This window comes from Morus notabilis, unplaced genomic scaffold (assembly GCF_000414095.1).
Source record: "Morus notabilis unplaced genomic scaffold, ASM41409v2 Scaffold100, whole genome shotgun sequence".
NCBI classification, from domain to species: domain Eukaryota; kingdom Viridiplantae; phylum Streptophyta; class Magnoliopsida; order Rosales; family Moraceae; genus Morus; species Morus notabilis.
Genome location: NW_010361820.1, coordinates 453,551 through 468,818, shown reverse-complemented (window position 1 = coordinate 468,818; position 15,268 = coordinate 453,551). Strand labels below are relative to the sequence as shown.

General features: G+C 33.0%; 1 protein-coding gene across 1 annotated transcript; it reads left to right on the top strand.

The window, feature by feature from the left end:
- Positions 1-7,636: 7,636 nt before the first annotated feature.
- Positions 7,637-12,935, top strand: LOC21408298 (sodium/pyruvate cotransporter BASS2, chloroplastic). The gene is made up of 13 exons (XM_024167306.1): positions 7,637-7,915; positions 8,041-8,152; positions 9,060-9,183; positions 9,297-9,338; positions 9,422-9,535; positions 9,634-9,696; positions 10,156-10,283; positions 10,727-10,808; positions 11,332-11,383; positions 11,560-11,657; positions 11,777-11,935; positions 12,513-12,602; positions 12,687-12,935. Exons 1-13 carry the CDS (start codon positions 7,804-7,806, stop codon positions 12,762-12,764), a joined length of 1,254 nt encoding a protein of 417 aa, XP_024023074.1. The 5' UTR covers positions 7,637-7,803; the 3' UTR covers positions 12,765-12,935.
- The last annotated feature ends 2,333 nt before the right edge of the window (positions 12,936-15,268 follow it).

Genomic DNA, 15,268 nt, shown 5'->3' with positions numbered 1-15,268 from the left:
TCTAATTATGAATTATTTATGGAGGATTGATCTATATGTAATGACTATATCAAATGGACACTTCGCAGTTTAGAAGTAATTAATGTCTTTAATTTCGAGAGTTCAATTCCAAGTTTATAGTGGAGTAACTATTAGAATTAATAGAATTAATTAATTAATTAAAGTGTTTAATTAATTATTAATTTTATTGGAGCTCGGGATTATAGGTCCATTAGTCCCCACGTCGTCCTTCTAATTCTACCAGACACAAAGGGTAAAATGAGAATTTTAAAATTACAGAATTCTAAAATTGAATACTCGAAAAATAATTAATTGAGAATTAATTATTATTTAAATAATGTGATTATTTAAATTTGAATTTGAATTAAAATTGGACTACAGGATAAATGATGAATTATCTTCCTTCCTTATCCAGTTTTGGCGCCACACACAGGGTTAGAAAACCCTAAGTGTGGCCGGCCACCTTGTGGATAATGGGGAGAGATTTTCTGTTCCAAATTCAAAATTGGAGATAGAGATTTGATTCTGTTTTGAAGTTTGACTTCTACTCTTTAAATATGAGAATGATAGAAAATTGTGGACACAATTTTTGAAACATAATTGAGCCCTAATTGGATTAGTGTGGCTGAATTTCTCAAGGAAAAAGAGAGCAAAAATATTTTTCTCCAAAAATTTCACATCGTACATGCGTTGGTGTTTGTGAAAATTCGAGTGTTTAAGAAACATGTTTTGTCTCACGTGTGCTCACACACACGTCTACGTGGAATCAAGGAATTGACATGGAAGACTTTGGTATTCTAAACACAAACTTGGAGTAAGGACTGTTCGTGGTCAAAGAATTCAAGTTATCATCCGAGTCGGCTTCCAGGTATTTTTTTGGATTGAGTACTTGGTATATAAATTAATGCGATTAATTTATTCGTGCATAAATTAATATAATCTATAGAGTATCTCAAAAGTTTTATGAAAATTTTTGTTATACACGATCCGCCTCCCCGCCACGCTTTCACACCTGAATTTGATTCGTGAACCAACATAAAAAAGTTAGATGTGACTGTTTTTAAGAGTTTTTTATGATAGTAAAACTTAAATTTTAAACTTAAATCGGTAAAATGAACGAGATCTAAGTTGGAAGCGGCTAAGTTGGCAGGTTGCAACACGTAGAAGTGTGTCCTCCACATCCCGTAATCTTGGAAGGAAAAGGTGTTCCGCACACACCGAATTCAATCCTCGTAATCTCAGGTTACTGGGAAACTCATGTCCTAACAGTCAACATCATCCTCCCCCAGTATATAAGTCATAACCTCTCAAATTCGACTATCAAAGCAAACAAAAAAAAAAACAAAAAAAAAAGGAAAAAGAAAAGAATAAAACTTTGATAATAATGATTGCACCCCATTTTTCTTTTTGACAAATTGCTTTCACAAATGCAAACCCACGTTCACCCCTTGACTAGCTGCACAAAGCCATAAACCACATGCAAATTCTTTATTACTTTTATTACAGATAATAATGTACCATTATGTCAACGTAATTAGGATTAAGTTTCTTATTTACAGTTTTTATCGTTGCAGTCATACTAAAATCCAAGTGAAGGGAAAACTAACTACTTTAAGTGCTAATTATAGGGTATTTGGGTGATTCCAAGATCATTGTAACTGCAGAAAATTGCAGACTATTTTCAGAGTTGAATTCTCTTGTAATATTAGACAATTTGGATTCAACTCTGTTGTGATCTGTTAGCTTGAGTTTTGAATTTCACTTTGATTAATACCTCCTACTTCATTTATTCCAATAATTCGGAAAACTACTAACCCACATTGTATTATTCAATTTCTAACCACTTAATAGTATTCCTTACATTTTTCCTTTTTAAAGGAATGTGTTTATTTATTCTTTTTGTCGTTTTACCTCCTGAATTTCTCACGAATAGTGAAGTTGTTCTCTAAACTTTGTTACTTTGATAAACTACAATGCAATTAATAAAGCTTTGCAGAATGCCTCAAATAATATGACGATTGTTCAGATGCCCACGTAGACCTCATGGGAACTTTAAAGGGAAAGGACTAAAATTTTGAACGAAGATGAAGTATGTGAATTAACGACCATGAAGGTGTTTTCATCTGAATTGTAACTGTCTTGTTGACTTGTGGCACTATTTTTTCTTTATTAAACTCATGAATAGTTTGTCAAAAATTAAAATTTTGAGGCACAACTCGTCAATTCATGGAAATGGCAAAAGCGCCAAAACCTTTTTTGTTATTACTATAGTACTATTACTGCTTCAAATTTGTCTACTTAATTATTACTATTATATAATATATTTTGGTAAAATTTAATCTTGTAGAAGCAACGTCAAGGAACCTGAAGTTATGGACGTTATCTGGAACTTGGAAGGAGTACATGCTATGTGGTGTTTGCTATAGTTGATGTTCATCTTTTTTTTTTTTTCCTTTTTTTGGGTGTAAAAGATCCCATTCTCAAATAATTAAAAAAATATATTCTTAGTCAGATATTGAATATTAGAGTAGATTCCATTGTTGCATTTTTTTTCATGATACACCTCAAATTTTCAATTTTGGAAAATGGCACCTAAACTCTCAAATCAGTAGCAATTAAAGTCCAATAGCTAAAAAACGTTATCAAATTGACAGTTCATGATACAAAATTCGCAAGTTACCTAATTTAAAACGAACTTTTTCTTTCATGTGTGTTCCATGCATAGGATGTTATAGTTGACAGGCTCGATACAATTCCAATAGAAACAACAGCATAGTCAATCTCGTGTGCAAAACCATCAATTCGATAATGCTAGTTAGTTGTTGGACCTAAACTGCTACTGATTCTAAAATTAGGGGTGTAATTGGCTAAAATTGAAAGTTTGAGGCGTATTATACAAGAATGAAAAACTTAAGGTGTAATGGAATTTACTCTAAGAAATGAAACAAAAGAGGAAAATGTGAGCACCTAGCAAGAAAATCAGTAACAAACAAGAACTTCATTGCAAAACCATTATATACCATCATTTCAGGAGTATAATATATGAAATAACGACAAACCTAACTCCTAAGTGCCAGCCATGTAAGTTAGAGAAATAGTAGATATGAAGTAGGTCCGTTTAGTTCGCTGATTTGAGTTTTTAATTCGAGTTTAGATGTGACTTTATGTGAGAGCTTTTTACTGTAGTAAAAAAGTTAGATGTGACTATTTTTGAGAGCTTTTTACTGTAGCGAGACTAGAATTCTAAACTCAAATCGGTGAAATGTAGGAGTTCTAACTCTAAAATATAAAGTAAATAAATAAATAAATAAAAACCTTTCAAAAGCTACTAAATTAAATGCAGTAGTTGCGCTAAAACTCCTTTACGTCTGAATAATTTTGTCTCCGTGGTTAAAGAGAGTCTTTGAGACAAAGTTCTACCTTTAGCTATGCATAATAAAGCAGAGTAGTTGGAGAGTGATAAAACGTGAATAATACTATATAAGGGCTATTTATATATACTAGATATATATATATATATATATATCGTTGTAGTGTAGTGTGTACATGATATTGACCAATAGTGTATGGTCCCTAATCAAGCCCGCGTAACACGTCCACCGAGGTCCCCACGAAAAGTTCCCAATTGCTGACCAGATTTTCTTGACTGGGTGATACCTTGCACTAAATACCTCCATTTTCTCTCAGTCCAAACAGCTCTTTTCATTTGGACCACTGCGAGGAGTATGGGATATCCATTTTTGTGAGAAAAAAATAAACATAACGAAAATGGAGATATAATATGAACACAAAAAAAATAGTTAGGAGACCTAAATAGTAGTGGGACAGATGATATAGATATGTAGATAGATAAGAATCAAAAAGATATAATCCTGAATCTATATCCAAGAAAATTATTAATGCTAAAAAGAGAGCCAATAAATCAACAACTTATTATTCCATGAGATTTTCTTTCAAGCACAATAAAAACAACCAACAAAGCTCTCTATGAGTAGGCTCCAAAGTCCAAAAGATAGCTTGGACCAAATTAATGATATGTCATATGTTTGTCACTGCTAATAGACTCACACAAACTAAAGGACAATTTAAAAAGAGAAAACCAGCACTACACCTGATGTTTGCCTTCCTTGCTAGCAGTGGAAAATACTGCAATATTTATCTACTTTTAAACTAGTCTTATTTCTTGCTTTCTTCATAGATTACTTCTGGAACTTTTAGAAATTAGAAAGGCCCACTAATCACTTAGCCACGGTTGCGTAAAGAAAGCTAGGTTATCCAACATTGTTTTCTCATATGGATCCAAATGAAAAAGGCCCAAGTATGGGCTATTCACAGAAGTAACCGAAGGCTTGATTCATTGACTTGTGTTTAAAAAAAGAAGGGAGAAAGAGGAAAATAGGTAAAAATTTGAGATGAATTAAAATTAATAGACGAATAGTTTACATAAGTTAATAAATAGGCCAAATTACTGTTTTCGTTCATAACTTGTCTGGTTATGAACCATAACTTGGCAAGTTATTGTCTATAACTTATCTGGTTATGAATCATAACTTGACAAGTTTGTCCATAACTTATCTGGTTATGAACCATAACTTGACAAGTTATGGCTTATTAATTTTTATAATTAAATATTGACCTATATACTTTTTTAAGCTTTTCATATTAGCAGTCATGCCATGTCAATCACACCATATTACAAAATACCAAACATGCCCCTTACAATTCACTATAATACCAAATGGTATCCATCTTGATATCGAATGGTATCCACCGTGATACCAGCCGGTGATTGACAGCTACTGTAACACTGAACCGATGATCGATGGTAACCAATGTGACATCGACTAGTTATCAGCCAGTAACCGTCGTTGCCGGCCAGTTCGAAGGATGTGAATGTGAGAGAGAAAAGAGGGAGAAAAAACTCTCAAGTTTAGTTTGAGGGTATTTTAGTATTTTTGGTTTAGCTGAGAGTTTTTCCCCACTGCCATAAGTCAATCCACCAATATTTTTTGTTTCAGGCAACGTAAATATCTCCCAAAATACTGAGTTGTAAGTTTAGTCCAATTAGGTTGCATAACAATTTAAATGCTGCATGCATGTACGCTTGGTTAGGAATGGCACTTCTCCCATAACAATTTAAAAGACGACTTGTTTTAAAGGACCAACTAAAACGACTTTTTTTTTAAATATGTAGGGCCTGTTTGTTTCCGTTTTTGTTTTTATTTTTTACGATTTTCGAGAATAAAAAATGAAAATAGTTTCACAAAATGCGTTTGGTGTAAATTTTTCTAAAAATTAAAAACAAAAATGTTTTTGTCCTTTTTTGAAAATCTAATTTCATTTTTTCCGTTTTCTTTTTCTCTCTCTTTCGCTCTGGCTATCTTCTCTGATATCTCTCTCTCTCTCTCTCTCCTCTCCACACGTTTCTCTCTCTTCCCCGAACTCAAGACGCCGTTCTCAGACGATGTTTTCACATAATCACGGCCACGGAGGTGCGCAATTCCCTGGGCTCGCCAGAGCTTGGCCGTGAAGTTGGCAGCGGGATTTGCCTGGGCTTGCCAGAGCTGGGATGTGGGGGTGGCGGCAACGGATCTGATTTGCAGAGATGGAGGGAGCAAATTTTTAGCGGTTTTTTTTGTTATGAGATCTGATTTGCAGGTTTAAGTCTCTTTCTTACTCTTGTATGTTGGCAGATTATAGTCCGTCGTCTGTAGATGTTCAATCTCCTACGGTTCCAAAGAGTTGTCCATAGTTGCAAAATTTTGCAGCTCTTGCAATGCACACCACCTATTCGAGAAAAGTCCTAAGAGAGACTTTTCGGAATCCACCTGAGTTTGTGATTTTTGTTGATCTAATAATATATTAATATTATTATTTATTTAATATTTTTAAATTTTACATATTATTACATATTTTTAAAAATTAAACCACCAAATACTATTTCAGTTTTTTTAAACTGAAATCAATCTCAGAATAAAACTACCAAACGCATTTTTAGAAATGATTTCAAATGAAAATGAAAACGTTTTCGTTTTCATTTTCATACAAAAAAATAAAAACATTTTGGAACGAATTCTAAACACATCCGTATATTCTTAAACTGTTTTTTTGACGCAACCCTTTCAAATATTATAATTTCATGAATACCCTTTTCTTCATTTTCTTCTCACCGAGATAATCTTTTTTTTTTTTTTCAATGTCTCTATTTAAATATTTTTTTATTGAGTCAACTCAACTACTATTCTTTTCATATCTACTATCTAATTAATTTTATGTCTGATTTGCTTGTCATGATATTTTTTTTTTCAATATATGTTCTCCTTGCCTATATATATGTGATATTCAGCCAAAACACGTTCGATTAAACGTTTATACACAATTATTAGAACCAAAGTCCGTTTTCTGCCCCCCTCCATACCATGCCACCACACTTAATAGATTTTTTTTGTTGTTGTTGTAATCAAGCTTATAGAGGTGTTATAGCTGTTAACACGTTGTTAGCACTAACATTATGTTTGCTAGAATGAAACGGTGGGAGAAAAAACAATACGTTGATTAAAACTTCAACACACAAATAGAACCTACAAAATTACTCCCATGACACTCAAAGTAATTTTTACAAAGGGGAGAAAGTACGCTCAGAAATTTTTAGGAATGTATAATTCAGAATTTTTATTTTTTATTATTAATTAATATTTTTTTGATTAATATAATTATTTAATTAAAAATATTAATTAAGATTAAGAAAAAATTCAGACCGATGTACAATGTCTTCTTTCTCTTTTTAACCTTTGTTTGCGCTAGGTGGGCAATAATACTAAAGCCCATTTGTAGCGATCGCTGTCAATTTAGATACGATGACACGATTCGAAATCTGTATAAACTTAGTAAGTTTGAATTTATTATAAATAGATTTAGAACATAATTAGATTGACACGATTAACATGATTAATAAATAAATTGGGTTATGGTTGACCTCCTAACACGAGTTGACACGATAAACTATATGTGTCATTTACAATCTAATGACATGTGATATAACATGAAAGTTTATATGACATATTAAATACAAATAATGTGAATTTTAATATTTGTATGTAAAATTCATTTATTTTTCTTAAAGGGAAAGATAAATTGACTAATAAATATGTTAAATTTGTCTTGACCGTGTTAAATAAGTAATTATTATATTAATTAATTATTTAATATATTAATTTAAACGGGCTATATGAGTTGATACGATTAACAAAATTAATAAATAGATCGTGTTTGGTTGACATTTTTAACACGTTTAATAAATATATCATATTTAGATTGATATTTTTTAACATGATTAATAAATAGATTGACACAAATACGATCCACTAATATAATTTACTACCCTTACGTCCAATAATTGCAAGAATCCAAAAACTTCATCAACAAAAAAGAGTAATTTGGGTTCAGATATAATTTTATGTGAGAATTTTTTATTATAATAAAAAAATTAAATGTGATTATTTTTGAAAATTTTTTACTGTAATAAAATTTAAATTTTAAACTTAAATGAGTGAAATGAAATAATCTCGTCAATCACCCGCTTTGAATAAAGAAAAATCAACGCAAATCGGGTTTGCTGAATTTGGATTTTGGATGAGGCCATATGATATAATTGATGTGTGCGGTGCATCGTTTTCCACGACTGCTTCCGTATCCATAACTCAAACCAAAGCGTCTTTCATATCATTATCGCATGTAAAAACTTTTCACTCCAAAAGCAAAGCCCAATTTTCACTGTTTATCGACCATATTCTCAATTCTTCAATGGCGTCCATTTCTAGACTTGCCACCAAAGACTGCAACTTCTACACATGTCACGCTTTCCATAGGCCTAGCACTGCTTTATTTGCTAGGAGGAGGCTCCAAACCCATCTGGGTAAGTTTTATTTTATTTTGTTTAAATTTTCTTCTTCTTTTTGTGATTGTTTTGCTGGTTTTGGAACATGGGTTATCATTTGTTTTTGGAGTTTGGTACTTGGAATAAATTTTCACTCATTTTAGATCTAAGAAGTGGATTTTCTGTAACTGAGAATGGACGTACTTGCACAATCCGAAGCAAGACTTGGAGTCCAGTCGTTGCTCTTGGTGTTCCTTCAATCATTCAATCCTCGAGGTATTTATTGAACTCTGTTTTTCATTCTACTTCTATGATCACTTGAAAGAAAACATTAAGTAATGTGGGAAACATGATGGTCACTTTGAATAGGATAGTGATCAGCTGGAAAATTTTGATTTCCTAAACATGTGATCAAAATTTTGCTGGCTTGTACATGTTGCATACCCTTTTTTATTTTTTTTTTTATTTTTTTACTCTATTTAGATGATTCTGGTCACTACGAACGTTTTGTGATTTGAACACTTGACATTAAATAAGTTTGGGATTGATTATTGAGCTTTTCGCATATGGTGAAACGAGAAGCACTAGTAGAAAGAAAAAGTTAAAAATTCTCAAGCTTCTCTAAATAACCTTAAAAGTGTGTTGGTTTATGTGCAAAGTCTATTTGAACACTTTTTACTAATTATAGTTAAATTGTACTATGTGCAAAGGACATTTAGGGTCTCCAAAAGAGATACTGATCTGGCCCAATGTCACCCCTGAGTGAGGTGGCCTAGCGGTAATGGACTACCGAGGGGATCTTAAATGTGAAAGTTTGTTCATATCAGCCTAGTTCTCGATTTAAAGTATCTAGGACTATGCCTCCACATATCCTTACGGCTAGCACATTCAATGGGGCTGAAGTGACGCACTTCTTATCGAGGGGTGTGGCTCAACAGTAGGGGCCTTCAATAGACAATCTTGTCAGCATCTTCGGAGTCCCCTTCATAACGCCCAGGGGGTGTGCTAATGCCAGTTACCCCCTTTAAAAAAAAGGCACAATGTCTTGTTTAAGTTTGAATAAGATGGTGATATGCAACTTTCCGACATACGTTAGTGCTGGAATGAAATAGTAGTAAAGGAAAGTTTTGGTTTGTGGCTATTGTTTGTAATTGATCAAAATTCTGCTGACTTGTACTTGTAGGCACTCCCAAGTTGTTTGCAAGGCTGCAACAAATGTATCTGGGGACGTTCCAGATAGCTCTCCCAGCGGGATGAGCCAGTATGAGAGAATTATTGAAACTCTGACTACTCTTTTTCCTGTTTGGGTATGTTTTCTTGAGTCGTATATTTTCTTTGGGGGTTTTTTTAGCAGTTTCTTTCTCAATATGCTTTCTTAACGCATATTTACTTGCGAAAGCATATTTACTTGCTTTGACAGGTCATACTGGGCACAATTATCGGCATCTACAAGCCTGCTGCTGTAATGTTTCTGCATTTTTCTGCTACTTTGGAGAATTGCATATTAACTATTCTCTAACTAGTTTAGATTTGGCGTTCCTCCAGGTGACTTGGTTAGAGACGGACCTCTTCACTGGTTGCCTGGGTTTTCTCATGCTATCTATGGGGTTAACATTGACCTTTGAGGATTTCAGACGATGTTTGCGAAACCCTTGGACTGTAACTATCATCCACATTTATGTCTTGGTTTTTTGTTGAAGATAGTTATATATGAGCTTTTTCGCAGCATTTGTGATTGTCAAACTTTTATGTTGCAGGTGGGTGTAGGATTTCTTGCTCAATACTTGATCAAACCTATATTAGGCTTCACATTTGCAATGGTAATTTCCTGATCAAGATTTTCAGCATAGTTTTCACTGGTTTTTGGGATCAATCTATTTTCAGAACGTTTCATGGCCTCAAGTTGTAAAAGAGACCTATGCAGATCAAATCTATAACCAAAATTATTTCTTCTAAACCAGTAAAGAAGACGAGCTTAGCATCTTTTAAAAGCACACATCATTCACTACCTCCCAAAACTTGCATAATATGTGTTATTTATCTTTATAGAGCAGTGCAAGAGCTCATGATCTCCTACTCGTTTTCTAGGAACCCTCTCCTCTCCAAGAACAAGAGGGCAGGTGACTGGTAACAGATTTATGGATCTCAAAATTTAGTTTAGAAATGGATATGTTTTCTGTTGTGGATGGGAATTGAACTTGCTAGAGTTTCCACATACAATAAAACATGTATATATATTTGGAACTCATATATCTAACAATTTTCCATGTAACTTTTAGATTCTAAAACTTTCCGCACCTCTTGCAACCGGCCTTATCTTGGTCTCATGCTGCCCTGGAGGTCAGGCATCAAATGTTGCAACGTATATTTCTAAGGGGAATGTGGCGCTATCTGTTCTCATGACGACGTAAGCTGCATAAAATCATTTCTTTTTCCAAGTAGAAAGTGACAGAATTAAATTCTGTCGCATATTGAGGGTATCTGCCACTATTACCACTAAAACTACATGGGTGTTAAGCCTTCATGTAATAAGTTCAGGTCTTATATTGGCTACATAACTTTACACGTTATGTTATTCTTAACTTGATATTCTGTATCTTTTAGAAGAACTCAATTGTCTTTCTGTTTAATAGTTATTGTTAATTTTGTATAGATTTGTGCCTACATTAATTTGTTTTCACAACAAGCTGTGGATTACTTAGTTCCAATGCATGTTATAAGAGCTAGAAAATAATAATAGTGGTTTGAACTTAAGCATGAATATATACAAACAGTATCACATAACTTTATGTGAATCGTAATGGCATTACCTGTAAGGCTGCTTGGAATCATTTTGTGGAATTTGTGTAGGTGTTCAACCGTAGGAGCTATAATTATGACTCCACTTCTTACCAAGCTTCTTGCTGGTCAGCTCGTTCCTGTTGACGCCGCTGTAAGTTCGAATGCGATTGATAAATTAATATTTTAATAACTACACCATAAAACTCATCATCAAGCAATTTTACTTAATCTGGATAACATGAGTAGCAGGCAGGGTTACTAGTTTAGCACTAAATAGAATGGTCAATAATATGCTTTTCAACAATCAACCTAGATTTCTGATGGGTTTGCTTGTACAGATTAGAATAGCAATTACAGAGCTTTGATGATCCCATCAAAACGCTTGCTTTCCTAGACCTGTCGAGTTATGCTTGGGTTGGGTGCAGTGAGGCAAAATTTGGTAATTTAAATAAATGAAAAACTGTGAACATTCATTCCATGGCCCTCCCACATGAAGAATAAGAGTCCCGTGTCAGAACTGAGAATTGAGAAATATGGGAAGTGAAGCTCAATAATACATGGTCTCTCTATTTCTCCTGGTAGTAATGATAATGATGTGTATACTAGTGAATTACTTGTGTCAACAATTTATATTTCATGTGTCACACTAATGTTTCTTCTCCCACTCTATGCAGGGCCTAGCAATTAGCACTTTCCAGGTTGTTCTAGTGCCAACAGTTGTTGGAGGTAACTAAAAGGTGTTAATAAACAAAATTAGAAAAAAAAAAATGGTGGTTCTAGTTTATGCCTATCAGAATTGGATTGCGGAGAAACTTACCATACTATAGACAGTAACTTTATCTCCAAGTCCCATGAACGTTGACATAAATGCCTTAGTTCTAACTCCTGCTCTATCCCCACAGTGTTGGCAAATGAATTCTTCCCCAAATTCACTTCAAAAATTATATCGGTTACACCTTTAATTGGAGTTATTCTCACTACTCTCCTTTGTGCAAGCCCAGTAAGTTCGCAAAACATTCAACCCGTCTATAGCTTGCATTCATGGTGTTCGTTACAGTGCTTTCGAGTAGGAGTTCCTTTGTGTGGGAGGGGCCAACTAAACTGACCTTAATATTTCAGATTGGGCAAGTTTCAGAAGTTCTCAAAGCTCAAGGGGCACAGCTAATATTGCCAGTGGCTCTTCTTCATGGTGCCTCATTTGCTCTGGGTTACTGGGTTTCAAAAATATCTTTTGGTGAATCCACTTCTCGCACCATATCTATAGAGTGTGGTATGCAGGTAATACCTTCTTCTGAACTATCTAAACACTAATTTCTTGGAGTGTATCATCTGCTATTTTCTCTATAATTTCACCATTCTGTAGTGTTGTACTCTCTTATCCATGTTTCACAACAATTGTTATCTTCATTACTTAAACAAGTTTCCACATTCTTCCATGAAAAGTCACTATGTATACTTCCCCTTTATTCGCCTACATTGAGAAGTAAGAAGTTAACAAAACTAGGATTGAACACCGATGTTAGTAGGACCCTGAGCGGTGAGATAGGGATACAAGGCATCATATTCATATCCTTTTAACATCTTCATAAGAAATGGCCACTCCATGCAGAACTGCTAAAAACTAAAGACTAGTGTAGACGTATTGAATGTTTTTATGCTTATAGTAGTTTATTTTACCTTTTATGACAGCTATAATGCTTTTAGAGATGTTATCAAGAATTGCTTCTGATAGACTATCTTGAGTTGTATGCACTTAGAACTTGAGGGTCATTTTTCTGTACCAATAGTTCAAATTTGCATGGCAAATAATGAATTGTGATCTGTAGGTCTATTGACTTGCTCATTTTATCTGCAGAGCTCTGCGCTTGGATTTTTGCTTGCTCAAAAGCATTTCACAAATCCACTTGTAGCCGTTCCTTCTGCTGTTAGCGTCGTTTGCATGGCGGTACAACTCTTTTCTTCCTTAAATTTTGCATGCAAATTGTCTAGTTTTACATCTGATGTAACGTCATCATCATGTCGATGACAGCTCGGCGGAAGTGCTCTTGCAGTATTCTGGAGGAACCAACCGATTCCCGTTGATGACAAGGATGATTTTAAGGAGTGAAGATCACTCTCTAAAATAATGCTACTATGAGATTTTTGTGACTTCTCATATTAGATTTTTGGTTTTTGCAATTGTTGTGTACATCTTTAGACATCAGCCTATGGGATTGGCAAAAAGCCTTTCTTTGTTGGAGTTGAACTAGTATCATATGCAACTTTAGAAGAGTCTTTTTCTTTCTTTTTTTTTTTTTCTTTTTTTTTTTTTCTTTTTTTTTTTTTCTTTTTTTTTTTTTCTTTTTTTTTTTTTTGCGGATAAGCAATCTGTTGAATTGATATTTCAAAAAAACTATTCGTTTGTTTCTACTTTTCTTTTATTTACTATTTACAAAATTACATAAGATGAAAAGGTGTAAATTAAGCTCAGCACGGTCTAGTTATTCTTTTATTTCTGAATTAAACATAATGTCTTCTAAAAAGCAATTTATTCTAAAAACCAAACTTCTAAAGATAGCGATAAAACCCTACCATTTTTTTTCTAAAAAAAGAAAAAAGGATAGTTATTTATTGAAAAATTATTGGGTTATTTATCTTTTTGTACCCCGTATTTTAGGTTTTAGAAACTATACTCTTAGTTTTTAATCTTATTAAATATATACCATTAAATTACACTTAATATACAAATCCATACATTTTCTAAGTCAACATATTTTTTTTCTGTGATTTTGTAAGTTTAACACTTAATTAAAAAGAAACCCGCAAAAAACAATGAGACAGCCTCACTTAAATGTTAGATTAAGGGCCGTTTGGAAGAGCTTTTATTTTTGCTTTTAGAGAGAAGTAAAAGTTGTGATTTTTTCAGCAAGTGTTTGGAATAAAATAGCTTAAAAACTATCTTTTAATTTCTAATAACCAATAAGCGTATTGAAATTAAGTTTATAATGTTTTAATAAAATTTGGATGTAAGTTTTAAAGTCTATTCATAAGTGTTTTTTTTTTTGAAGCCTCATTTTGTAGCTTTGACTAGAAGCTATTTGAAAAGTAAAACCACTGAGGATTTGTGTTGTTGTATCTGATATCGAATGCACAGCTGCTCAACTTCTTTTTTGAAATGAGATCCCAGACGAGATTATCTAAACACTTTCAAAACGAACTTTTAAAGCTAGAAAGTCACAAAAAATTACCCGTTTAGTTAGAGAATTCGTTCTCTGATTCGAATCATGGTTCATGGTTCGTTACAGTATTTTTTCTCATAAAACATATACATAAATAAAAAATTATTTTAATCTCATGATTCTAATTCATGAACTAAACGAGCTTTCATCCACACCGAAAATATATTATACAAATCATCGCTAATTAACATTGAATCCATTATCCACGAAGCCCAAAAATCATGTTCTCCCAGCTTGCGGACAAGCAAAATCACAGCCATTTCCCCTTTCCCTTCCCTTCTCTTCTCCGCTTCTTAGGTAAGAATACATTCGAAAACCAAAATTACGTATATACAAATAGATTTTGAGAGAGACCGGTAGGAAGGGAATACAAATATATATATATATATATATATATATATATGTGTGGGAGATGCCGTGGGTTTTTGCAATTAATAGTAATAATAATAATAAGATGTCATGGGTTTTTATAATAATAATAATTATTATTATTATTATTGTAAAAACCCATGACATCTCATTATTCTTATTATTATTATTATTATTATTATTAATGTTATGAAGATTTAGGATCTGTTTAGTTCGTTGATTTAAGTTTTTAATTTGAGTTGAGATGTGACTTTATGTGAAAATTTTTTACTGTAGTAAAAAAATTAGATGTGACTATTTCTTAGAGCTTTTTACTGTAACAAAACTCAAATTATAAACTCGAATCGGTGAAATAAACGGAACCTTAGATGATCATATGTGGCTTTCATGAACAACTTTCATTGATGAAAGTTTTATTGAAACTTCATCCATGGAAAGAAGTTTACTTGCAAGATGTGTGAAAGAGAGAACATATGACAACAACTTCCCTTGCAAGTTGCCAACGTGGATGACAAATCCGGATGCCTCCCATTGAGCCTATAAATAGTTATCACTTCTTCTTGCCATACCAACAATCAGAGCTTTGTAAGAGAGAGAGATAAATAATAATTGACAAAATAGATAAAAGAAAGGAAATAGTGCAAAATTAATAATAGTATTTTCTCTCTATATTAGTCTCTTTGTTTTTCTATTTATTTACCTTACTCTTATAATAGTTATATATATCCTTCAATTTTATAACACGTTATCTCATTTCCTATCATTTCTTCATAAAGAAATTCACAGTTGTGTTTATTGAAAGTAGGGAAGAAGAGGTATGAAGATATACTTTAGCGGTTTGATCTCTTTACTATTATGGAAGTGGTTTTTGCTTTAGGCGTGTCTCAAGATTAATGTTTGAGATATATGTTTGCTACTAATGTTTGTTCTAGTTTATATTCACATGCTTTTAGCAATTTTAAAGGTATTAGTTTTTGGTCTTTATTTTTCTTTCATATGGGTTTTTATTTCTCATTGATTCATT